This window comes from Bubalus kerabau, chromosome 13 (assembly GCF_029407905.1).
Source record: "Bubalus kerabau isolate K-KA32 ecotype Philippines breed swamp buffalo chromosome 13, PCC_UOA_SB_1v2, whole genome shotgun sequence".
NCBI classification, from domain to species: domain Eukaryota; kingdom Metazoa; phylum Chordata; class Mammalia; order Artiodactyla; family Bovidae; genus Bubalus; species Bubalus kerabau.
Genome location: NC_073636.1, coordinates 10,796,158 through 10,821,747, shown reverse-complemented (window position 1 = coordinate 10,821,747; position 25,590 = coordinate 10,796,158). Strand labels below are relative to the sequence as shown.

Below are 25,590 nucleotides of genomic sequence, written 5' to 3'. Positions count from 1 at the left end.
GAAACAGTGGAAACAGTGAGAGACTTTAGTTTTAGGGGCTCCAAAATCACTGTGGATGGTGACTGCAGCCATGAAATTAAAAGATGCTTGCTCCTTGGAAGAAAAGTTGTAATCAACCTAGACAGCATATTGAAAAGCAGAGACATTCCTTTGCCAACAAAGGTCCGTTTAGTCAAAGCTATGGCTTTTCCAGAAGTCACGTATGGATGTGAGAGTTGGACTATAAAGAAAGCTGGGCACTGAAGAATTGATGCTTTTGAACTGTGTTGTTGGAGAAGACTCTTGAGAGTCCCTTGGACTGCAAGGAGATCCAACCTCTCCATCCTAATGGAAATCAGTCCTGAATATTCATTGGAAGGACTGATGTTGAAGCTGAAACTCCAATACTCTGGCCACCTGATTCGAAGAACTGACTCACTGGAAAAGACCCTGATGCTGGGAAAGATTGAAGGCAGGAGGAGAAGGGGACGATAGGATGAGATGGTTGGATGGCACCACTGACTCAATGGACCTGGATTTGAGCAAATTCCAGAAGGTGGTGAAGGACAGGGAAGCCTGTTGGGCTACAATCCATGGAGTCACAGAGTCAGACATGACTTAGTGACTGAATAACAACAACACCCTAAACCAAATGGCTTAAATGACCACGACTGGTTTATTGTTCATGAGTCTTGTCAGGGTGGGAAAAAAAGAGCTTCCTTTACCTTCTTGAGTTGATAACCTGGGTGTGCAAATTAAACTGGCAAAACAGTTTAACAGAACGAAGTGTTCTTTTCACCATCCACTCTCAATTAAAGTTAAGGTTAGGTTATGTTAAGGGTAAGGTTAGATTAACATTAGGTTAAGGTTAAGGTTAGCTCAGGTTAGACTGAGAAGAAAGGTTTAGTTTTTATCTGCATGGAAGGCACCACTGAAAAGAAGTGAAAAAACCCAAAGCAATTAGGCACTGGAATTTATTATTTTAACAAAAGGCAGTACACTGTGGAGAAGTGACTACAAAAAGGAAAAGGGTTCTCATCTCCTAGTGGGTGTAAGGACTGGGTGGTTGTAAATCACGACAAAGTAAGTATGTGCGGGAAACAAATGGGAGATCAAAGTCAGTTTAGTAAGCTTTGTTGCCTTTCTACCTCTAGTAAGAAGGCATGTTCTTTTGGTATGGGGGAGGGAAGGAGGACCAGCTTCACCAAGGGAAATTTCTGTCCTGCTTTTTGGAAGATGTGGGAGGGCAAAAGCTCTTCCTGTGTTGGCTTATTTTTAATTGCCTTCAGATTTAAGATAATTCTTATGCCACAGTTGCATATTTTGGCATCCTGGTCCCCGTCCATCTACAGGTCAGCTTGGTGGTTCTGCTGGTCTGGACAGGCTCTGTCATTCTGGGCTGCTCCCGTACATCTCTGACCAGCTCATGAAGTGGCTGGGGCTGGCTGCTGCAAGGGGTCCCACTCCCATGTCTGGGGGTTGGCTGGCTACTGAGGGTGGCACTGGGTTTGACTGGTCATGCCATCATTCAGCAGACTAGCCTGAGCTTGCTTGCTTCACATGGCAGTGGTAGCGATCCTGGAGTAACAGGGAAAGCACAGGAAGCCTTTCCAAGCTGAGGCTGGAAGGTTAATTCTGCTGCATTCAGTGGGCCAAAGCAAGTAACCAGGCCAGCCATGCAAACAGGTGGAGAAACAGCCTCCTTTCCCTGTTTGAGCGCTGCAAAGTGACACTACCCGTACAGGGTTGTGGGGCGCGGGGAGTGTGAGAAAGTCTATCTTTATTTTTTTTTAATATTTATCATTTGGCTGTGACTGGTCTTCATTGCGGCACAGGGAATGTTCATTGCCAGGTGCTGGATCTTGGTTCAGCCTGGGGGACCTTGAGTTGTGGCATGTGGGATCCAGTTCCCGTCTAGAGATACTTCCCTGGCACTGAGAGTGTGGAATCTTAACCACTGGACCACCAGGGGAGTGCCCTGTATCACTATCTTTAAACCTCTAACACTATGCCCTAGGTAAGAGGCTCTCCTTCCTCACTATTTCTGGGGCAGAAAGAAAGAAAGGAAGAAAAGTTGCTCAGTCATGTCCAACTCTTTGTGACCCTGTGGACTACACAGCCCGTGGAATTCTCCAGGCCAGAATCCCGGAGTAGGTAGCCTTTCCCTTCTCCAGAGGATCTTTCCAACCCAGGGGTTGAACTCAGGTCTCCTGCATTGCAGGCAGATTCTTTATCAGGTGAGCCACCAGGGAAGCCCATTTCTGGGGCAGGACCCTACCTTTCCTGTCTCTGAATATTTGTTCAAGTTATTTCCTCTACCTCAGAAGTCATCTCCTCATCCATCTTCAGGCTCAAATACTGTCTGTCCTGTAAGACTTGTCTCTGCAACCAATTCATCCATGAAACTTGTCTTCATCCCTCCAACTAAATGTGGTTTCTCATTCAGAAGTTGAAATGCTTCCAGACTCTACAAAGTCCATCAATTCTGAACTCTTTTTGACCATAGGTCTAGTTATACACAATTGAAAACAATCTTTTTTTCTACCTTAGTGTATAAAATGACTGTGATTTAGGGTGATAGTTTCTATTAAATTGAATCTCTGTGATTTCTTCATTCACTTCTGCTCTAAAAGAAAACTGCCATTCATAGCTACCTGCCTATAGCTTGCCAACAAAATTACTATGTATGACTTTCAAGATTATCTTTACTGTTACTTTGGTGCTCAGGTTTCACTTTCAGGTCCCCAAGTACATTTTCTCAAATGATGGTTGCTTTCAATGTTTAGTATTTTAGGAGATTCTAAATTTACTTTAAAATTTTATGACTTAGAACATGAAAATCTTCCATGTTTGGATTTGATATCTATGATTTCTGTCTGTAATACGATTATGTATTTGTTTGAGAACCTGAAGAATAGTTACTTTAGTTTTTTGGCTCACTGCATACCTCCTAAATCCAACTTAAGTCCCATGATGTACACCCACATGAAGATATTAAGTGTGCTGTGTGATATAATGCTTGAAGTCCGTACTTGCAAATAGAAAAACAGATGGGTTTCTGAGATGTCAGTTGTATTCTATGTTCCAATTGAAGTGTGCCAGTCTGCTGTTTGTCAAGGTTTTGAAAAAGTCATACTGGTGAGAGAGTAAATCCACTTTGTTCCTTAGAGACTAGAGGAAAAATATATAACTGTACATATAGCAGATAGGAGTGTTTTTTTTTATTTTTTTCTGATAACGGCATTTCAAGATGATTCAAATATTTTGCAGTGGAGTAAACATTTCAATGCGATCTCACTTTGAAATGAAGAAGCTAGGTCTCAGGGAGTTTACATGAGTCACAGCTATTTGGCAGTACGGAGACTGTGAAACATTAGAGGAAAAAAAAGAATTCAACAATAAATGAAGACCCAAACAGGCTACATGAAAACAAGCAAACAAAAGCAAACCACACACACACACACACATGGCTTTAAGGGTGATGGGGTCAATATTCCATTCTTATTTGACAGCATTTGGGGTCTTATTAACAATTTTATTTACTTATTTTTGGCTGAGCTGGGCCTTTGTTGCTTTGCCCAGGCTTTCTCTAGCTGTGGTGCCCAGGCTTGGCATTGCAGTGGCTTGTGGAGCACAGCTCTAGGGCGTGCGGGCTTCGGTAGTCGCTGAATGTGGGCTCAACAGTTGCAGTTCCCATTCTCTAGAGCACAGGCCCAATAGTTGGGGTGCACGGGCTTAGTGGCTCTGTGACATGTGGACTCTTCTCCCACCAGGATTGAACTAGTGTCTCCTGCATTAGCAGGGGCTCCTTTTACCATTGAGCCACCAATGTTTTAACATAGGCCTCAGAATCTTTTCTTCCCTCCATCACCAATTTTTTTTTTTTTGAAACTAGAATTGCCCTTCACTCATCCAAGTGAAATGAATTTCCAAATTGTAGGTTCTGAAATGCTTTTGTGCCCTGGACCCTTTTGGTTGTCTGGTGAAATGTCATTTTCAGAATAACCTTTTTAAATGCACAAAATACACGGGATGGAAAGGAAAATCAATTTTAACGAAACACAGTGAGCAAGATATAAAAAAGATAAATTTGTGATAGACTAACACACGTGGTTATATTAAATAACAAGATGTAGTGTCAGTCTAATGAGGACCAATTTCAATGTAACAGTGACTTTTAACAATTTGAGAAAGCTGCAACAATTAAAATTGAACAGGAAATCCATAATTTCTAGAGGTGTCAAAATCTCTGGTATTACTAAAGTGAATGTTTTACTTAGAGTCTGTAACAGATATTTACACCCCGCCCCCCGGCCCCCCCCCCCCCCCCCCCCGCCCAATCCAAGTTCAGGGACCTTCTGGTAGATTTGTAATTTTGGTGTCTCTCATGAGTACCTGCTCCTGGTGAGGGACGCCCTCCACACCGATGGTGGACTTGCTGCCTTTGACCAATTCGGGAAATCGGCAAACTGAGCTACAACAGAGTCACGGGGCTTGCCATCCTGAAAGGCTGCCTCGCCCAACTAAGAAACCTCGGCTAACTTTTCGAGGCTAAGAAAGAGAAAGAAGCACAGGCTTCCCAGTAATCCCAATTGAGCCCAACCTCCAGCCCCGGGCCCCATAAATTAGGCCGCGTGAGACCAGCTGCACCCCGAGTTTGCTGGAAAAGCAGTATCTCAGGTTTCACACCAGAGCTGTCCAATCATAATCTGCCAGTTCATAAGTTTCCCCAGGTGACTTGTATAAGCGTTATTGTTTGCAAAGTACTCCAGAAACGTGTTGTTTACTTTTGACAAGTAGAGCCACCTCCTTATCTTGTCGTTCGTCTTCCCTTTGAGAGACTTCTTTCACTCTGGGTTAGAAAGAAATGTTCTCCGGCCAAGTCTCTGTCCCATCCTGCCCAGCGTGAGTCGAAGACTTTCAGCCTCACATTCAAAAGTTCCAGGAGTGCTGGGTGAGGCCAAAGTGTCTGCGGGACTGCTTTGGTCTGTTTCGTCAAATGGCGAAGTCACGAAGGGATAGAGGGCTTAGAGGCAAGAGCGGGGTGTTGGAAATGAATGAATGAACAAAACCTTCCGAAGAGCCAACCAGTGAAGCCCTAGACACAGAAAACAGCTTTTAATCTTGAACTCCTCCTGCAAGCTTGTGTAATTTGTTGTCTTTAAGAATTGGGCTGGCTTTGTCGGCTCTGGACCACTCGCGTGCTCTGTGCACTGAAGCCCCCGACCTTAATAGAGTGGTCGTTAGCAGGGGCGGCTGCGGCTCACGTAGACGATGGGACGCGCCCCCCTCCCTCGGGAAGGCGGCCAGCGCGCAGTTTGTCCCCGCGCAGCTCCCATATAAGGTTGGCTCCGCCCCTGCCCGGGTATCCCCGGCGCCGCGCTAGCTTCTCCGCCTTGTCTTTACCCCCGCCCGCCGCTACCGCGCATGCCCGGCCCGCTCCGGATTCCAGCGCGCCTAGTTTCTCCGCCTTTTGGCGGTCGAATCCGCACCCAGCTCTGCGCTCCCAAAGGGGAAAAGCCATGGGTCTCCGGGCTCTAGGAACTCGCAGGGTGCTGATTCCCGGCCAGCGTCAGGGCTCTAGGGGAACTGACGCTACGAATCCTTGTTTAAGTGTGTCACGTGTTTGCAGGCATCATCTCAAAGCATGAACCAACAACCAGGGGTTTTTCCTGATTTGTAGATAAAGCAAGAGCCTTAGAGGCGCCCAATAATGCAGACTGGGCTACCCAAAGCTAATGCTGGAGCCGAAGCTCAAACCCAGGAACCCAGCCTCCACTTTTTGTGGGCCCCCGTCATAGCTGGGCTTGTGGAAGAGCAGTGCCCCGCCCCCCGCCCCCTTTCAGCTCTCTGGGTGCCCTGGGGGTGTGAAACACCGGCAAGGAGGAGATGAGGGCAGAGCACCCTTTTGTGGCTCCATTAGGAACGTGGGAGCACATTGGCTGTTGAGTATGGGCACTGCCTTCTGTGGATTTTCCTGCCTGCCCCCACCCCCCTTCAGCTGTGAGACCGGAGGCAGGAAGGGTGGGTCGTGGGGCTGGGATGGGTGGGCTGAGAGGCCCAGAGTGGGGCAGCGGAGGAAGGCAGAATTGATGTCTTGGTTAATGTGGCCTGTGGCTCATAGATGGCCCTTGGGTGTGTGTGAACGAATGCCCCAAAGAGTGCATGCATGAGGGACTGACTGAATGAATGTGCATTCTTCGGGAGAGGGGAGCAGACAGGAGCCGGTATAGGACCTCGGACTTCACTTCTCCGACACCCTAAACCCCGGGAGAGAGTCGTTCCCACCCCTAATTCCTTGAAGATGGAACTGTAACATATATGTGCTCAGTCGCTAAGTCCTGTCGGACGCTTTGGGGCCTCATGGACTGTAGCCCACCGGTTCCTCTGTCCTTGGAATTCTCCAGGCAAGAATACTGGAGCAAGTTGCCATTTCTTTCTCTAGAGAATCTTCCCGATCCAGGGATGGAACCCCCATCTCCTGCACTGCAGGGAGATTCTTTACCACTCATTCACCTGGGAAGCCCCAACTGTAACATAAGTGCAAAAAAAGCCCAATTAAGATCTGATTTCAGACCATATAGCCATTCTTGCCGTACCCTTTTTATTTTCATTTCTTCGTATCCCTGAATTGAAGGGTCCAGAACACAGGCTCAGACAGCTTCAGAGTAGTAGAGAAGACCTGAGCAGTGGCCCACTATCAAGCTGTGATAATCTCTGTGCTCCAGTTTTAAATTGGATGAGTTAACTCCTTCCCGGTGGGGTAAAGCCAGATCCTTGGTTAGGGCTGAAAAACTGTTTTTGGTAATTTGACCTCAGGATTGTGGTTCTTGAGCTGGCCCTAAATTGCTGCGAACTCCTCTTCTTCTGCCTCCTCCCAGTTTTTTCAAGGAATGAGGTTGGGTTTTAGGCTTTCTTAAAATCGCCCCGTCCCTAGCAGCCCTGAGGCTCGAACTACCTGATTTCTTGACCTCGGAACCGGCTCCCAGGCACCCTGGCTCCGCCCCTGCGCGCCGCCCGGGCGCCGCCGGAGCGCGGAGCGCGTATCACGAGGGCCGGAGCCGCTCTGAGCATGCTCAGAGGCGGGGCCGGAGGGCAGCCGCTGCCGTGGAGTCCGGCCCGAGCGCAGGGGCGGGGGCCGGGGAAGGGGGCGGGAGCCGCGGGCAGAGTCTCGGGAGTCGCGGGCTGCGGCGGGCGCGGGATCGCGCGGGCGCACGCGGGCCGGGCCGGGATGAGCGATGGCCTCGGTCAAGGTGGCCGTGAGGGTCCGGCCCATGAATCGCAGGTGAGTACAGGGGTTGGGGCGCAGGTGGCTCCCGCACGCTTCCTCACCCGGAGGGAGCTGGTGTCCAGCTCCCCTCCAGAGCCGTCCTGGACTTGGGGTCCAGAGCCGTCCCCGGCACCCCGGGCCCGGTTGATGGCCTCTGGGGGCCTGGGGCAACTTGAAGCTTTGCTCTCGCTTTTACACTGCTCCGGAGGACACTCGGGGGGTAAAGAGTTTACGGCGCCATGAAGATTCCTGTCAACTCTTCCCGGTCCCGAAAATTTGAGGAAGTTTGCACCCTCCCCCTTTAAAAAGCATCAAGGGATCACTTTCCTGAAGGTGTAAATTCACGAGCGTGGTTACGGGGCACCAGAGCTGTGAGGCAAAGTCCCCTCAATTGTGCCAACTGAGAAGTTCTCTCACTATCATCGGTGTAACTTTTTAATTTCTTTTTTTTTTCTTAATTATTATTATTATTAATTTCTTAATAAGAGATGATTCACCGAACGTGAACCTTGACTTCTTCTGATCAGTAGTTTCGCCATCCTTAACTTCAGCTTAAAGAGTGGATGGGAAAACTTGAATAAGTTTTGCTTCCTGGGAGAAAAAATTCAAGGACACTTAAGTACACGTGTTTGAAATATGCCGATGTTAATAGGGAGGTGGTTATAATTTAATCTTGAATGTTTCTACTAAGTGATGCTTTTCAGAATGATTTGACTCTACATTCTCTGAAGAATAATCTGTTCTTCCTTTTCAGTGACTATAATCACTGGCTTTAGAATAGTTACTTTTTAAATTGGTTTAACTTTAAAGAATAAAGTGGATCCAAATGGGATATGTCCTTCCCAGTTGATAGGAGCAGTTCACCCAAGGCCATTTGTTTTTATTGGCTTCTCAAGCAAGTTGAGCATTTAACTTACCATATGACCTTTGCTACTTTTCTTGTGTTGACTTTGGAGGTCATTGTTTGTTAGTTCTGACAGGTGATTGAGGCATCAGAGGATTATTAAATCAAGAGATTGCTGGAACCTTCTTTAATTCACCTGAATCTGTTTTTCTGTTGGCAGATAGGGAGTCATTCTTCTGATTTGTAGCTATTGGAAACCCGTGCTTTTGTGATTTTTAAGTTATTTCTAAAGCTTTTTAGGGAAGAAGTTTGACTTTTTGCTAAGTCAGATACATACATTTCTATGTATATTCAGTCCTACAAAACAAATGGGCCCCATTTAGATGTTTTTAAAAGATTGTTCTTTATTTTGGATTTACATGTACAACATATGAAAGTTCTTTTCCTTCTTTGAACTAAAGAAGCTTTGGAGCACATGCTACAAGATTGTATTGAGTAATTAGAAAGCATTTATTTAGCGCCTGCCAATGCTGGAGACCTGTGTTTGATCCCTGGGTCAGGAAGATACCCTGGAGAAGGAAATGGCAACCCACTCTGGTATTCTTGCCTGGGAAATCCCATGGACAGAGGAGCCTGGCAGGCTACAGTTCATAGGGTCAAAGAGTCGGACACGACTGAGCGATTGAGCATGAGGAGGCAGAAGTCTGGCTACAGGTGGGGATGGGAAGGCTAGAAGGATCCACGGAGACAGTTTGCTGGCAGAATTGACAGGAGTTGGCAGTTCATTGGGTGGGAAGTTGGGGAGAGGGGAAGAATAGTCACTAACTGAGGTTTGATGCTTCAGAAGGTAGGAGAGGTTTGGGGAAGGTGTGTTCTCTTGGGTTTGTGAGTTTCAGGAGATGCAGTAAATGTCAAATACAAGCACAGTGTCCCACTAGAATGAGTGCTTCCCCAAGTGTTGACGAGGTTCACTGTCTGAAGTGTCCGAAGGACATCCAGTTCTTTGCTGTTGTTGAGGAGACTGGAAGAAAACACAAGTCTCAGGTGATCTGAGGATTGGCATTTGGAAATTTTTAGCATATGGATGACAGTTTAAGAATGTTACAGTGAGGTGGTGATTTCTCAGGAGGAGAAATTTTTTTTTTTTAACATTTTGTTTATCTATTTATTTGGCTGTGCTGGGTCTTAGTTTTGGCATGTAGGATCTAGTTTGCGGGATCTAGTATCTTGATACACTGACCCAGAGATCAGACCAAGGCCCCCTGCATTGGGAGCATGGAATCCTAGCCACTGGACCACCAGGGAAATTCCTAGAAACCTTATTTTTCTGTATAAAGCACAGATATACAGTAGATTAAAAAAGAAGACTGTTTACCATCAGAAGAAGAGGGAATTAGGCTGGGTGCTCGGATATGCTTCTCTGCGGGCTTCCAGGGAGATGATTGGCCTGCAGGCATGGAGGAGAACCAGCACAGCGCGTGGTCGTGAAGGGAAGGGAGAAGGGGCTCCCGGAAGAGGCAGTGGTTGCTGGTGTCTGGTGTTGCCAAGATGGAGCTCTGCTGTTGCCAGTACGTCTTTGGTCTTGGAGACGAGTGTTGATAACCTTCCAAAGAGCAATTTCAAGGAGAGAAAATGTTCCGGAAGTTGGCAGTGAAGTGGAAAGAGGTATGCTAATGGCTAACCAGAAAGGCTTGGCTTAACTCATAAGGAAAGAGTTGCAGGTTATAATATTTGTAAGAAACCATTTTTTCACCAATGAGATTGGTGGTTAGCTGAACTTCGAGTGTTGGTGACAGGATCATAAAGGGTCAGCACCTTTGAAACTTCCATGTTGGGAAATTTGACAGTAGCTGTCAAGATATGAAATTTATAAACTCTTTGGTTGAGAAATTTCATTTCTAAGATTTTATTTTATAGATTGTATTCCTATCTACCAAGATGTATGTATAAGGATACTTCTGCATCATTCTTTGTATAACAACAACAAAAATATCATAAATGACCTAAATGTACGGTAATGGGGGAATTTTAAAATTGTGGCCAAGTCATTTGGCAGAGTACAATTTAATACTTACAAAGACTCTTAGGATCTTTGTCCTAAAAAGAGTTCCAAGATAGAGAATTAGGTAAGAAAAGCAAGGTACTCACAGATGCATACACTGTTGTAGAGTTGTGTGAATGTTAAAAATGTTAAAAATGCACACACACGGCCGTATCTGTATAGAGTGATTCACAAGAAGCCTGACAGCTAACTCCGCGGAGGAGGGCTGATGAAGAGTGTATTAGGCCAGGATAGAAGACTGTTTGAGTTTTTACTTTGCTCTTGGTAGTTTTATAATTAATAATTCAAAACTTGTTTATGTAATTTTAAAGAGTTATCCAAGAAGTCATTGGCGCCACAGAAATAATTTTTAGCTCGTTGTTCAGGAGGTTTGAAGGAAGTTATTAAAAGAATTTTCCCCCAGTTTGATTGAGATGTGTTGACATATTTGTAAGTGTCAGATATACGGCCTAATAACTTGACTTGTATACATTGTGAAATAATTACCACAATAAGGTTAGTTAACATCCATCATCTCATATTGTTCCAAAAAAAAGAAAAAAATGTTTTTCCCCTTGTGATGAAAACTCTTAGGATTTACTCTCAAAACAGCTTTCAAATACTTTCCAGAGGTATTAACTATGGTCATCATGTTGTACATTATATCCCCAGGACTTATTTATCTTATAACTGAAAGTTTGTGACTTTTGACACCCATCATCCAGTCCCCCTGTTCCCTATCCCTTGCCTCTGGTAACTACAAATAGAATTCCTTTGACCTAGTTGTTGCTGTTTTTTTTTTTTTTTTTGATTCCACGTGTAAGGGCCATCTATACAGTAGTTCTCTTTCTCTGACTGTTTTCACTTGGCATAATGCCCTGAAGATTCATCTGTGTTGTTAATTTCCTTCTTCTTTTTCATGGCTGGGTAATATTCATATATTCATATTTATGTGTGTGTGTCGGTCATGTCTTCTTTATCCATTCGTCTGTTGATGGACCCTTAAGTTGTTCCTTGTCTTGGCTTTTGCAAATAAGGGTGCAAGCCCTGAAGGCAGGCAAACAGGAAGCAGCCAGTAGGAAGGAGAGGCCTGGGGTGATAGGGCGGTTGGGTTGCATCCTGTTGAAGGATGGGGCAAGGGGGTGAGATACTGACTCTAAGCCAGGAGCCTGTGTGGTCACCAGTCCTCTGAAGAGGCAGCCAGTGCTTGATTAAGGACAAAATGTGATGCGTTCTTTTTATTAATTGTCCAGGAGGAGGAAACTTCTTCCTCTCCCTCTTGGTGAGTTCTTAGTGGCTGGTCTAATAATGAAATTGACAGAAGGTTAACAGGCGGAAAAGAAACAAACTTGTAAAGAATTGACAGAGGTCAAAGAACCTTAGGTTTTGTGTGCCCAATTAGTGAGGAGTCTAAACAGGGTTTGTGGTTTCCCAGGCAAGAATACCGAAGTGGATTGCCATTTCCTTCCCCGGGGGATCTTCCTGACCCGCGCCTCCTATATTGACTGAGCCCCCAGGGAAGCCCCTTGGGTAGCACATTGAAGAAGAACAAGGTCCAGAATCCCCATCTTTGGCAGTAGGGGTGTCCTTCCACCTCCACAGGCAGGGGGTCTGCCTTTCATGTGGAGATTGGTTTCTTGCTTTCAGGGAGACAGGAGGGCCACAGTGTCCCTCATAGATTGGCCGTTTCTTAAGTAACTTTAATTTAAAACAATCAATATGTCATGGAGGTGAATTTTGGGGTGGCCCACCCTGAACCCCAGCACTACCTTGTGGTTTTTGGTTATGTGGCAGAAGTAGTAGTTTGAAGTTTGAAAAAGCCATTGCGTTCCATCAAGTAACAGCCCCTCCCTTTATTGAGCGTTTTCTCTGGACCAGTGGTGCAGAACCTCATTTAATCTTTCTCATAATATTAGCAGGTAGAGGCTGTGATTATCATGCCATTTTCCAGACTGAGGAAGATAGCTTGTCCAAAAGTCAGTTTCCTAGACAGTCACAGCTATGCTTTATAACACGAATAAAATGTCAGCAGACACTTCATTCATTCATAATTTTTGTGGGCAAAAGCTTACTATTTATGTACTGTCTCTGCCTTTTTCTTGGTGATTTCTCCCCCTGGTCTGATGCCTCATCTTTTCTTTTTCCACTGGTTTCATTTTTACAGTCTTACAAGATAGATTTTTTTTGTTTATTTACCTTCTGAAGAGCCAGCAAAATAATAATTGGGGAACTAATTTGTCCATTTCCTGTCGGTGTCAGTTGCCTGTTTTTTTTTCCTGGAAACACTAGGTGATTCTTCAGGGTCATCCATCCTATCTGGTTGATCTACTGGGGTTACATGTTCGGGGTCTGAGGGCAGACAGCCTGGGTTCCCGTCTTAGCTGTCATTTACCAGCTGGGTACCTTTGAACAAGAGACTTAATTGTCCTAAGCCCCAATTTTTACATCTGCAAAATGGTGACGATAATTATATATACCTTATAAAATCTTTTGTGAGACAAGGTCTTTTCCAAATACTTTTTACTAGGACTCACAATAAGAAACACATTTAAAATGGAAGCCCTGTAGATATGTAAAAGATTTATGAAGTGTTACATGCAATTCACTCATAGTTTCAATTTTATCCTATTCTATTCTATCTCTTTTAAAATTTTCTCTTAAAATTTTTTAAAAAGTTAATTTCTTGGCCACATCTTGGGACATGTGGGATCCTAGGTCCCTGACCAGGGATCACACCCACAGCCCCAGCAATGGAAGCCAGGAGTCTCAACTACTGGACCACTAGGGAAATCCCCCCAAATGTCTATTTTTAGGTCTACTAAATTGACTTTAAGATCTACTGATGAGTTGCAGCTGGCAGTGTGAAGAACACTCATGAGGTTCAGAAGAGATACGTGCATGGGGCAAAGCTCTACACGTGGTGCCTGGCATATAGCATGGGCTCTGTGAAGCCTGCTGCTGCTGCTAAGTCGCTTCAGTCGTGTCCGACTCTGTGCGACCCCATAGACGGCAGCCCACCAGGCTCCGCCGTCCCTGGGATTCTCCAGGCAAGATCACTGGAGTGGGTTGCCATTTCCTTCTCCAACGCATGAAAGTGAAAAGTGGAAGTGAAGTCACTCAGTCGTGTCTGACTCTTTGAGACCCCATGGACTGCAGCCCACCAGGCTCCTCCATCCATGGGATTTTCCAGGCAAGAGTACTGGAGTGGGTTGCCATGGCTGCTGTTATTATTAGAATTTCACAATTGTACCTTTATGCAATAACTTGTATTTGAAAAATGTCCCCTCCCCCCCAATTTTTTTTTGTTGGGTGCTGGCAGCAGACCAGATGTTAGCTTTGTAATGCGCTTTCTCATCTGACGAGGCAGGTCCACCCCACACCTTCTATCCATGACGGTTCTCAGCCTCTCTTCCCGATTAGCCTCTCAGGTAGAATTTGCTGTCATGTCTGTCAAGTTAAAAGGAAAAAATGCCAGTGGTTGTTTGGGGTTGATGTCGTTAGGCTCTGCTGAAGTCTTCCCATTGGAGAGCAGGTGTGGCGGGGAAGATAGCAATGCGGAGGCCTCTGCGATCTGTTTCCGCACCAGGCTCCGGTGGGCCGTGTCTGTTGAGCCGCTGCCTCGCCTTGCACCAGGCACGTGCTCACTTCTTCACCTTGGGGACTTCCTTTCCCCCTCCCACCAACTCACTGACAGAGGCTTTTCACCCCCATTTGACAGAGGGGAAACGGAACTGCCGCCCCAGATAATCAAGCGGGCTGATCAGGCTCCGCCTCCCTTCGGAGCCCTCCCCCCGGGGACTTGTTGTCCTGGGCTCGCTGATGACAGAGCTGTTGGCCTCAGGGGACGGCTGGGCTGCTGGCGGAGAAGTCAGGGCCACAGCCACACACGCTGGCAGCAACAGAACCTGCGTGTGGTTGTCAGGGGGACCTCGGGGTTCTGGAGGCTGGAGGCAGAGGTCTGTAGCTTCCCAGGGTCCCTTCGATGAGAGGGTAGAGACTCACTTGAGCCCTGAAGAAAGGGTGTCAGCGACCACCATTTAGAGAGGGTCTGTGAAGTTCTTGACTGATGCCCTTTGAAAGGCAGCACAGTCCCTCCATTCTGCAGATGAGGAGCAAGGCTCAGAGACCCAGAGAGCCTGCCTGAGGTCACATAGCTCGGTCATGGTGGAGAATGGGTTTCCCCCCCCATAGTACAGAAGGCTCAGATGAGGACACGCGGGGATGCCTGGCAGATGGCACCAAATACAGTTACCGGGGATCTTAGACAAACTGGAGATTTTGGTAAGGATTGGTTGAGAGGTTGGTAGGCAGGGTGTTCTGAGGACATTTCTTTGTTCAGCTTGGGAGTTGGGGCTTTTATAGTCCTGTCTTGTGCTGGTTAGCGTCATAGCCCTTGGCTGCGTGCAGCTGCTCATATTAACATTAAATAAGATGTAAAATGTAGTTTCTTGGCTGTACAAGTCACATTTCAAGTGCTCAGTATCTACATGTGGAACAGGGCATGTCCGTCCTTGTGGAAAGTTCCGTCAGACAGGAAGGCTGGGCTGGGCTGGGCTGGGTTTGAGCCCCAGTTCTCCTGCTTCCTCGCTCTGGGTCTTGGCGCTCTACTCAGGTGTTCTGTGCTTCCGTTTATTCACCTGTAAGGTGGAGATTGTCGCAGGAGCCCTCTCGTGGGGCTGAGATGGTTTTTGAATGAAGTAACCCTTGCTAACAGTATCAGGCCTCAGAGTAAGTGCTCTGTAAATATTGGTTGCTCTTTTTAGGCGCTGGGAGCTGCTGATGGATTTTCAGAAGTTTCATCCAATAGCAGTGTAGAGTAACACCACTATGGCTAGCAACAGTGAGCATTGGTTGACTATTTCCCAAGGGCGGTGCTAAGTGCCTTGTATGCACCGTTATCCCACTGACTTTGCTGCCACATTCTGGGCTGCAGGGCCCCGAGGCCTCAGCTCTCTGTGGAGTGGGCAGACGTTCAGGGAACTGGAGTGTGGCTGAGAGGGCTGGGACCCTGGATGAGGCTGGAGTTCTGAGTAATAGGAAAGGACATGAAATCGAAACTTATGAACAGGACCCTGAAAAAACTTTCACAATATTGTTTCGATTGTGAAAATACTGTGTGCTTATGAAAAATGTGTGTGATAAGTGTACCCAAGAAATCAAATCGAAAATTGATTGTAATTTCATGATCCAGAGATGATCCAAAATTCAGGTGCATTTGAATCCAGTCTTTTTTTTTTTTTTCCCCCTGATTGTGTAGCAACATAATGTATAACTGTTTTATATCCTGTGTTTTGCATTTGCAAGAAACATCTTGAAGACAGTCAGTAGGGCGTAGAGAGGGGAAGAGCCAGATGACTGAGTGGCTTGGGGCCCTGTTAAGTGGAGGCATGACCTTTCCCAAGGTTAGGATGTGGGCTGAGCAGGTCAGAGTAAAGGGCCACCGTGGTGAATTGAGTTGGCTTAGGATGCTGGTGGGGGATCCAGGCAGTAGGCACTCGGATGGGTAGCTGTGGGGCCCTGGGGAGACTCCCCGGGGAGCGCTGTGCTGGCGCTGACCCTGACTCATGGAGTCTGGAGCAGATGGAGGTGTTTTCCTTTCTTTTAGGAAAGACTTGACTTCCTCCGCTTTCAGGTGGACTTGACAAGTAACATGAAGCAAATGACTGGCGATGTTTTTCATACACAAAATTTAAAACTATCTTAATATGTGTGATGCACTTGCACATGTGAGTACCAGAAGTTTGAAATAATGTTAAGTGACTTGAGTATTTAGTAAGTGTAATTGGATATTAAACTTTGCTTTATTTTATTCATGACATCTGTGTGTGTGTGTTTGTGTCAGAGGTTATTTTGAAATGTCCAGTGGTGCAATGTAGAGAGAGCACTTTGGTCTAAAGCTGATTTAGCCTACACAGTTTCGTTTCACAATTAATTTTCTAAATTATTTCAATAGCTTTTTCTGTTTTTGTGGATCCTGGAATTGGGACGTAATCTTGCTAAGGCCTGTTTTGTGGGAGGAAATACGTTATACTTCTGGCCTGGGGCTGATGTGACAACGCCCCAGCACCTCCATCCCCTCCCCAGGGCAGGGCCTCCCTCTGTTCTCGATGGCCTGGATTGCCTTCTGTCTCGCTGTAGTTACAGACAGCGGCCCGCAGAAACCCCTCACGGAAAGGTAGTCCTTTTCCCCTTGGGTTCAGCCCAGTGACTCTCACCAGGCACAGGGGAGGGACTGCTGGAGGGGCCTGGGTGCGTTCCTTCACTTCCTCCGACTCTGCACCGAGCTTGTATTTCCTGCTCTGTTCTTTCCCAAGTATATTCATTATTCATTGTTGCTGCCCAGGGGAGGGGAAGGAACTGTTTCTGTGATCAGCAGTCCACTCATAGACACGTGGAGCAAATGTCAACACAGAATTTAAAGTCAGTTGAGAAAGTGCTTCACTGTAATAGTGTTGGTAAGTGATTTTTGGCACCAATTACTGTGTCTAGGCACTCACTCACTAGGAACTCTGCTAAATCCTTTACCATCATTATCTAATTTAATTCTTGACAACAGTCCACAGGAGTGAATATTTTTAGCTCCACTTTCTAGATGAGGAAACTGGGGATTAGAGAAAGATCAGGTCCTGGCTCAAATACCACTTCTTCTGAGAAGTCTTTATCAACTGCATTGGTCATCGGCTTCATGGCATTTACCATGATTGAGTTTTGTGCGTGTGCATGTGAAAGGATTTTTGTTTGGTTTCTTGTTTATCGTCTCTCTCCTTGAATGTAAACTCCATGAAAGCTGGTAACCTTGTCAGGTTTGTTCGTGGCTGTTTTCCAAGGGCCCAGAACGGTGCCTGGCAGGGATGGGCACTCAGAACATACTTGCTGCATTAATGACTGCCCCTCCTCCCAGTCGCTCAGTTCGTGGATGCATATAAGGAATCAGCATCCTTGGGATGCCTCGCGTTGCTCCCTGTGAGTGCAGGGGAATCTTGATGATCTTCCTGTCAGATGTTAGGTGATGGGGAGGTAGGAGCGGGCCAAGGAAGGGCCTCGGTAAGGACAGCTTTGGGCTTTCCCTGTGTATGAAGTTGAAAAAGTGAAACTGAAAGTGTTGGTCACTCAGTTGAGCTTGACTCACTGTGACCCCATGGACTCTTGCCTGCTAGGCTCCTCCATCCATGGGGTTCTCCAGGCAAGAATCCTGGAGTGGATAGTCCTTCTCTTCTCCAGGGGATCTTCCCAACCAGGGATTGAACTCTGGTCTCCCACATTGCAGACAGATCCTTTACCCATCTGACCCCCCAGGGAATCCTGTGTATTAAGTTAATTATACACAATATATGTCAAATTTGTTATGTATATCTCTTAAGGTTAGAGGATTGGTGGTAAAACACTCTTTCAGTGATATGTGGTTTATGGGACGGAACACTCTTGTTCCTTTGGAAAAAGTTTTTTTTTTTTTTTTTTTTTTTTAAACTTGAAATAGTTACACAGTAAAGTTCCCATATATGCTTCCCCCAGCTTCCTCTGAATCAGCATTGTATGTTACATGGTGCAGTTGTTAGGACCAAGGTATTAACAAGGGAAACCCTGGTAACTGGACATGGTTTTCCCACTAACATCTTTCTTCTGTTTTGGGATCCAGTGCAGGATCCCACATGCTATTTAGTTGCTTTGTCTCCTTAAACTCGTCTGGTCAGTGACAGTTTCTGAGACTCCAGAGAGTGCCAGTGAGTTATTTAGTAGCTGCTGTTGTTCAGTCGCTCAGTTGTGTCCGACTCTTTGTGACCCCATGGACTGTAGCATGCCAGGCTTCCCTGTTCTTCACTGTCTTGGAGTTTGCCCAAACTCATGTGCACTGAGTCAGTGATGCCATCCAACCATCTCATCCTCTGTCAGCCCCTTCTCCTCCTGTCCTCAATCTTTCCCAGCATCAGGGTCTTTTCCAGTGAGTCAGTTCTTCACATCAGGTGGCTCAAGTATTGGAGTTTCAGCATCAGTCCTTCCAATGAGTAATCAGGGTTGATTTCCTTTAGGATTGACTGGTTTGATCTCCTAGGAGATCAGCCTTCTTTATGGTCCAACCCTCTATATCTGTACCTGACTACTGGAAAAACCATAGCATTGACTAAACAGACCTTTGTTGGCAAAGTGGTGTCTTTGCTTTTTAATATGCTGTCCAGGTTTGTCACAGCTTTTCTTCCAAGAAGCACGTGTCTTTTAATTTCATGGCTGCCGTCACTGTCCGCAGTGATTTTGGAGCCCAAGAAAATAAAGTCTGTCACTGCTTCCACTTTTTCCCCATCTCTATGCCAGGAAGTGATGGGACTGGATGCCATAATCTTCATTTTCTGAATGTTGAGTTTTAAGCCAGCTTTTTCATGCTTCTTTTTCACCTTCATCAAGAGGCTCTCTTGTTCTTTTTCGATTTCTGCCATTAGGATGGTATCATCTGCATATCTGAAATTATTGACTTTTCCCCTGGCAGTCTTGATTCCAGCTTGTGCTTCATCTAGCCTGGTATTTCTCATGATGTACTCTGCATGTGAGTTAAATAAGCAGGGTGATGATATACAGCCTTGATGTGCTCCTTTCTCAGTTTTGAACCAGTGCGTTGTTCCATGTCCGGTTCTAACTGTTGCTTCTTGACCCGCATACAGGTTTCTCAGGAGGCAGGGATGGTGGTCTGGTATTCCCATTTCTTTAAGAATTTTCTATAGTTTTTTGTGATCCACAGTCAAAGGCTTCAGTGTAATCAGCAGAAGTAGATGTTTTCTGGAATTCCCTTGCTTTTTCTATGATCCAACAGATGTTCGATCTCTGGTTTCTCTGTCTTTTCTAAATCCAACTTGATATATGGAAGTTCTCAGTTCATGGAGTGTTGAAGCCCAGTTTGAAGGATTTTGAGCATTACCTTGCTAGCGTGTGAGATGAGTGCAATTGTGCAGTAGTTTGAGCATTCTTTGGCATTGCCCTTCTTTGGGATTGGAGTGTAAACTGACCTTTTCTAGTCCTGTGGCTGCTGCTGAGTTTTCCAAATTTACTAGCATATTGAGTGCAGCACTTAAACAGCATCGTCTTTTAGGATTTGAAATAGTTCAGCTGGAATTCCATCACCTCCACTAGCTTTGTTCTTAATGTCCCTCAGTTTGAATTTCTCTGACATTTTGCCATGACTAAAGTGAAGTTACTCGGTTCTGGCGTGTGGAGAATTTGTAGAATGCCATGTGAGTGCCCTTTGTCTCCTATCATGGGGGTTCATAATGCCAGTGTGTCTTTTTACTGGTGATGTTGACCTTGGTCCCTTGGTCAAGGTGGTGTCCACCGTATTGTTACATTTTTTTCCTTTTTGTAATTAATGCATATCTGAAGGAAATACTTTGCAGGAAAAGTTTTTGCCTTCCATTTCAACAGTATTTATTTATTTATTTATTTTTGCCTGTGGGAACATTTCAGATTTTCTGATAAAAGTTCTTGTGAGTGTAAGTTCATTTAAAACATTTTTCTACCTCTGAGTTAGTGAAAAAGGATTAATCATGTTTCCAATGAAGGACATTTGTGCTTTGGAAGGCTGATGACAATTGTGCAGGACTATGTACTTAAATGCTGGGCTGGAAGAAACACAAGCTGGAACCAAGATTGCTGGGAGAAATATCAATAACCTCAGATACGCAGATGACACCACTCTTATGGCAGAAAGTGGAGAGGAACTAAAAAGCCTCTTGGTGAAAGTGAAAGTGGAGAGTGAAAAAGTTGGCTTAAATCTCAACATTCAGAAAACGAAGATCATGGCATCGGTCCCATCACTTCATGGGAAATAGATGGTGAAACAGTGGAAACAGTGTCAGACTTTTATTTTTTTGGGCTCCAGAATCACTGCAGATGACGACTGCAGCCATGAAATTAAAAGATGCTTACTCCTTGGAAGGAAAGTTATGACCAACCTAGATTGCATATTCAAAAGCACAGACATTACTTTGCCAACAAAGGTTCGTCTAGTCAAGGCTATGGTTTTTCCTGTGGTCATGTATGGATGTGAGAGTTGGACTGTGAAGAAGGCTGAGTGCCGAAGAATTGATGCTTTTGAACTGTGGTGTTGGAGAAGACTCTTGAGAGTCCCTTGAAGTGCAAGGAGATCCAACCAGTCCATTCTGAAGGAGATCAGCCCTCAGATTTCTTTGGAAGGAATGATGCTAAAGCTGAAACTCCAGTACTTTGGCCACCTCATGCGAAGAGTTGACTCATTGGAAAAGACTCTGATGCTGGGAGGGATTGGGGGTAGGAGGAGAAGGGGACGACAGAGGATGAGATGGCTGGATGGCATCACTGACTCGGTGGACATGAGTTTGGGTGAACTCCGGGAGTTGGTGATGGACAGGGAGGCCTGGCGTGCTGCAGTTCATGGGGTCGCAAAGAGTTGGACATGACTGAGCGACTGAACTGAACTGATGCACTTAAAACGTCTGCAGTAAATCGTTTATCAGCTCAGTCCATGCTCATGTTTTGTACTCTCTACCGTTTCATTTTTTTTAAAAAAGATGGTTATTATCCACTAAACTGATTTTATAATTGGCAGTTTGAAAACCTTAGTGTAGTGAATCCATTATTCAGAGCAGAACTTGGTAAAATCTGATTTTTCTATGTGAGAGAACTTTGAAATTAGGATGTTACTAGAAAGTGAGTCCTCTTTCCTCTGGGAAGCTGGGGGTGGGGGTTGGGCTTTTGACCCCAAGAGGATAAGTAAAGCTTAGAATGAGAATTTTCAGCCGAAGAATCTAGGAACCTGAGCCGACCGTGGGATGTCCACTGTCAGGAGCTTTCTTTCTCAAGTCCTTGTGCCTCGTGGTCTTGGGGTCTCTTGCCTGGATGAACCTCCAGATCCTTATTTTCAGGGTTTATTAAACAGAGTCTAAGTCATCAAGGTGACTCAGCCTGGGGCACAGCTAAATTACTTTGTGAGTTCCCTCTGAGTGGGACTTAAACTTTGCCAGGGAGCTTTCAAGAAAAACCATTCAGGTTGATGGAGACTAGCTCAGAAATGAAGCACGTTGCAGAGATATAGCTTTTAAAATACTAGGTTTTGGCCTGTTCGCTTCCTTTTTGTAAAGTTAGTGTTTTTATAGGAGTTATCTCTGCTTGGTCAGATAGAAGGGCAACTATGAGAAAAAAGTCTGTAGTCCTGGGCTGGTGCTCATGTATGGTGATCCAGCTGAGATGTTTTTCTTCTGTTTTGAAAAATATTAAAAAATTTTTCATTTTGAAATAGGTACAAAAGTTACAAAAATAGCGCAGCGTTCCCATGTATTTTTCACCTTGTACAACTGTAGTATAATTAAAAACCAGGCAAGGAGCTTGATACAGTATTATTCAGTGGTCTGATGCATCCAGATTTCCCAAGTTGCCCCCATAGCACCTCTTTCTCTGGTCTAAGATCACACAAGTCATTTAGTTGTCTTGTAAAATATCTCCTTTTTTAGCTTTTCTTGTTCTTAGGGCCAACTTTGACTATACTGATACACTATATTAAAGGTGAGAATAGGTACCCACCTCCCAGGCCCCCAGTACCTCTGTCTCCTCAAAGGACTGAGGAATTCTGCCTCCTGGCATCCTTGATTATTTGAGCTGCTGACCCCTTGGTTGGATTAGTTGTTCCACGTGTCAATGAAAAGGACAGTTGGGGACCTTTAATCCTTGATGGGGCTTTTCCCCAAGAGAACCTTATTTCTAGTGTTAACTTGACCTGTACGTCCTACTAAAAGCTTTCAGATTTTCTGTTCTTTCTGATGACTAATAAATGAATTAAAGGACCAGTGGAAGGAATTTATTCTTTCTTTCCTGGAACCTAAGTGCTCTGGAATGGATTTGATTGTCTCTAATTTGATGTTGGCTGGAATTCCTCTCTCTTTTGATTATAAAGAGTCAGAGGATTTTGTGGTTGTTTCTGCTTTTACCATCTTTCTCCCTCTTCATTTTATTCTACTCTTGACTTTTGAGAGACAGCTGTTGATAATCAGTCTTGGATAAATCTGATTTATTTTCTCTACCGTCTTTTTCAGGCTTTGGCCCGTGTTTGTAGTTATTGATTTTCCATTTCTTATTCATTCCTGCCTTCACTCAGTAGACACTAAGTGCTCTCACATAAGAGAAACTGCTTTTTTTGTGTGGGATCTTTTCCTTGGAGGGACATCTCAGTACTGTGGCTGGATTAAATTAGCAGGACAGAAATTTCACTGCCTCATAATTCCAGACTTTCACACGGTGCTCAGTGAAGGTGCAAGAGAGGCATGGGTGTTGAAAGGTAGGGGAGTCAGATGCTCCCAGAGTTGCCTCCTGCTACTGCCAGTAAGTACCTGCATGGTTTTCTCAAGGATACTTTCATCTTCTGATCTCTTTTTCCTTCATCTGTACAACGAGGACAGTGATAACCTACTTGTAAGGTTATTATCACAGCGTAAGGAATTCATGGCGGTAAAGTGCTTGCACAGAGTGGGCAAGTCAGTGGTAACTTATAATTTCGTGTCGTGCCTTTTGGGATTTCACATGAGTAGTGTGATGATGGAGCAGAATCTTACATAACTCAGTAATGAGTGGACTTTGTCTGCTTGTCCCCTAGTGTTAGGGTCTCTGTGTAGATAATAACATCCAGTATATGTTGGGATAAAGGAGAATCAGTGTGAGCTCAAGTCTACAGGTAGATGTTATAACAGAAATGGAGCTCTGTGGTTTGTATAGGCTTCATGTGGTGAAGAGCGGATATTTTTCTGGTGACCTTGGCATCTGTCCAGCCATTGAGCTTTTATTGGGCTTTTTCTTTTGTCAGAGATGAACAGGCTCACGATCCCTGCCCTCCAGTAGCTCATGACCTAGTGGGAGCCATAGACACAAAGAATGTCCCCAGTTCTGTGGGTGATGGTGGGTTCTCAGGGCATGGTGGTGAGGGGCTGCAGAGGTATTGAGTGGAGCACCTTTTCAGGGCTGGGAGGGACAGCCCGGAGCACTCCACCACTGAGGGCAGGACTCTGTACACGAGTTGGCTGTGCAGACAAGGTGGGCGATGGCATTTTAAGCAGAAAGGGTCCACCGGCCCTGGGCTGGGGCGTGTGGCTGGGGAGCTGCAGTGTTGCCACGTGTCCGAAACTTCAGATGGCTGCTGCGTGCGGGCACAGGGCCGGGAGGCCCAGATTCTGGGGTCGCGCCGTCTGGACTTCATTATCGTTTCTTCCTTTTTGTTGTCCTGAAATGGTGTAACTTAAAGCTGATTCTGTAGGTAATGGGAACTGTTTTACAAATGGATGTAACACTTTTCTAACGTGTGTGAAAGCCAAGGAGTGAGACTGACAGGCAGCCCTGGGGGGGCATCAGGTGTGACTGAATACAGAGGGGTGGGAACTACTGCCTTGGAATTGGAGCAGCCCTACTTTCCCAGCCACCTGCTGCCACTGCCCATCCGTCCACCTGCCTGGCCCCCCACCCACCCATCCACTCATCCATCCATCACTCCACCCATCCACCCACCCGCAACCCGCCCTCTCCCCCCCCCCCCACTACCTACCTATCCACCGCCCCCACCCCACCTGTCCACCCCACCTGCCTGTCCACCCACCCCTCCACCCCACCCCTCCACCTGTCCACCCACCCGCCCATCCACTCATCCATCCATCCACCCACCTGCCCATCCACTTATCTATCCACTCACCCACCTGCCCATCCACTCATCTATTCACTCACCCACCTGCCCATCCACTCATCTATCCACCCACCCATCCATCCATCCATTCACCCACCCATCCATCCATTCACCCACCCATCCATCCATTCACCCACCCCACCAACCCACCCATCCATCCATCCATTTACCACCCCACCCACCCATCCATCCATCCATTCACCCACTCATCCACCCACCCATCCATCCACCCATCACTCCACCCATCCACCCACCCATCCATCCATTCACCCACCCATCCACCCACCCATCACTCCACCCATCCACCCAACCATCATTCCACCCACCCATCCATCCACCCATTCATCCACCCCACCCACCCATCCATCCATTCACCCACCCATCCACCCACCCACCCATCACTCCACCCATCCACCCACCCCACCCTCCCATCCATCCATTCATCCACCCATCCACCCACCCATCACTCCACCCATCCACCTACCCATCACTCCACCTATCCACCCATCCATCCACCCCACCCACCCACCCATCCATCCATTCACCCACCCCACCCACCCACCCATCCATCCATTCACCCACCCATCCACCCACCCACCCATCCATCCATTCACCCACCCATCCACCCACCCACCCATCCATCCACTTATCTGTCCACCCACCCATCCGTCCTCATTACCACTCACTCCCATCTACCTACTCCTTCATCTCCTCTCCCACTCATCCACCTGCCTGTCTCGCCAACTAGCTGGGAAATCTGGTTCTTTCCCTTCTTAAGAAAGAGTCAACTTAAAAAAGCAAAAAATCCTGATGCTTGGGCACCTCTTTTCTCCATCTTTTGTCTTTACCAGACCACAAACTAGATGTCAGTGTATTTCTAGAAAGAGGTTTCATTTCCCCGTCATTGATTGATTGATAGATTGATCAAACTCTGCCGGCTGTATGCCAGGTCTTGTATTAGACCAGCAGTTCCCAAAAAGTTTTGGAGATTGTTTAAAAATTATTGATGAACCCAGAGAGCTTTTGTTTTGTGGGTTATATCAGTATCTTTACCACATTGGAGGTAAAAAACATATTACTTTTATTTTTCTATATTAAAAAAAAGTGTTTATTGTTTTTAAATTTTTTTGACTGTGGTGAGTGGCATCTGGGATCTTAGTTCCCTGCCCAGGGATCGAACCCGAGTCCCCTGCACTGGAAGTGTGGAGTCGGAACCCCTGGACTACCAGGGAAACCCCAGAGCAGACATTTTTAGAAGAATATTTGAGCACATTGTCATCGCACATCTTGCAGCCTCTGGAAAACTTCACTGAGCAGTCATGAGTGAGAGTGAAAAGGCATGTGGTGTCCCAGCATCTTTATGAAAAGGGTCTGGACCTCTCCCAGTTCCCCGCCTCCCGCCCCAGACTGTGAGAAGCCGCTGGGCTGCATGTTGGGAGTCCGGTTGGGGCTCCAGCCCCGCGCAGACCCTGCGGCCGTGGGATGGCCCCGTGATGCTGTGGAAGCCTGTGATGGGGCTCAGGGCCTCGCTGAGACTTGGGGTGCTGAGAAAGGCCCTTGGAGGGAGAGGCGGCTCAGGCAGGCCTGCAGCGGGCACCGGCGAGTGTAGCGGGTAGAGGGAGCAGCGCCCAGAGGCTTCACGGGAGCAGCTGAGAGCAGTTCCTCAGGGCTCTGTTAAGGTCGCATTTGCTAGGAAGAGACCAGCAGTTTGCTTTCTCTGTGTGGCTTCAGTGTGATGTGATTTTATCCACCTGTTTAACCTCAGAGGCAGACACAGC

At 46.2% G+C, this 25,590-nt stretch overlaps 1 protein-coding gene across 10 annotated transcripts in view; it reads left to right on the top strand.

The window, feature by feature from the left end:
- Positions 1–7,066: 7,066 nt before the first annotated feature.
- The window catches only part of KIF16B (kinesin family member 16B), a 301,609-nt gene continuing 283,085 nt past the window's right edge, over positions 7,067–25,590 (top strand). For 6 of the 10 annotated variants that reach the window (XM_055543463.1, XM_055543454.1, XM_055543460.1 and 3 more), the window contains exon 1: positions 7,067–7,264. In XM_055543463.1, the coding sequence (XP_055399438.1) occupies positions 7,218–7,264 (47 nt within the window). In that variant the 5' untranslated portion in view covers positions 7,067–7,217. The remainder of the gene's footprint in view (positions 7,265–25,590) is intronic. The other 4 variants (XM_055543455.1, XM_055543465.1, XM_055543464.1 and 1 more) reach the window with 2 other exon arrangements.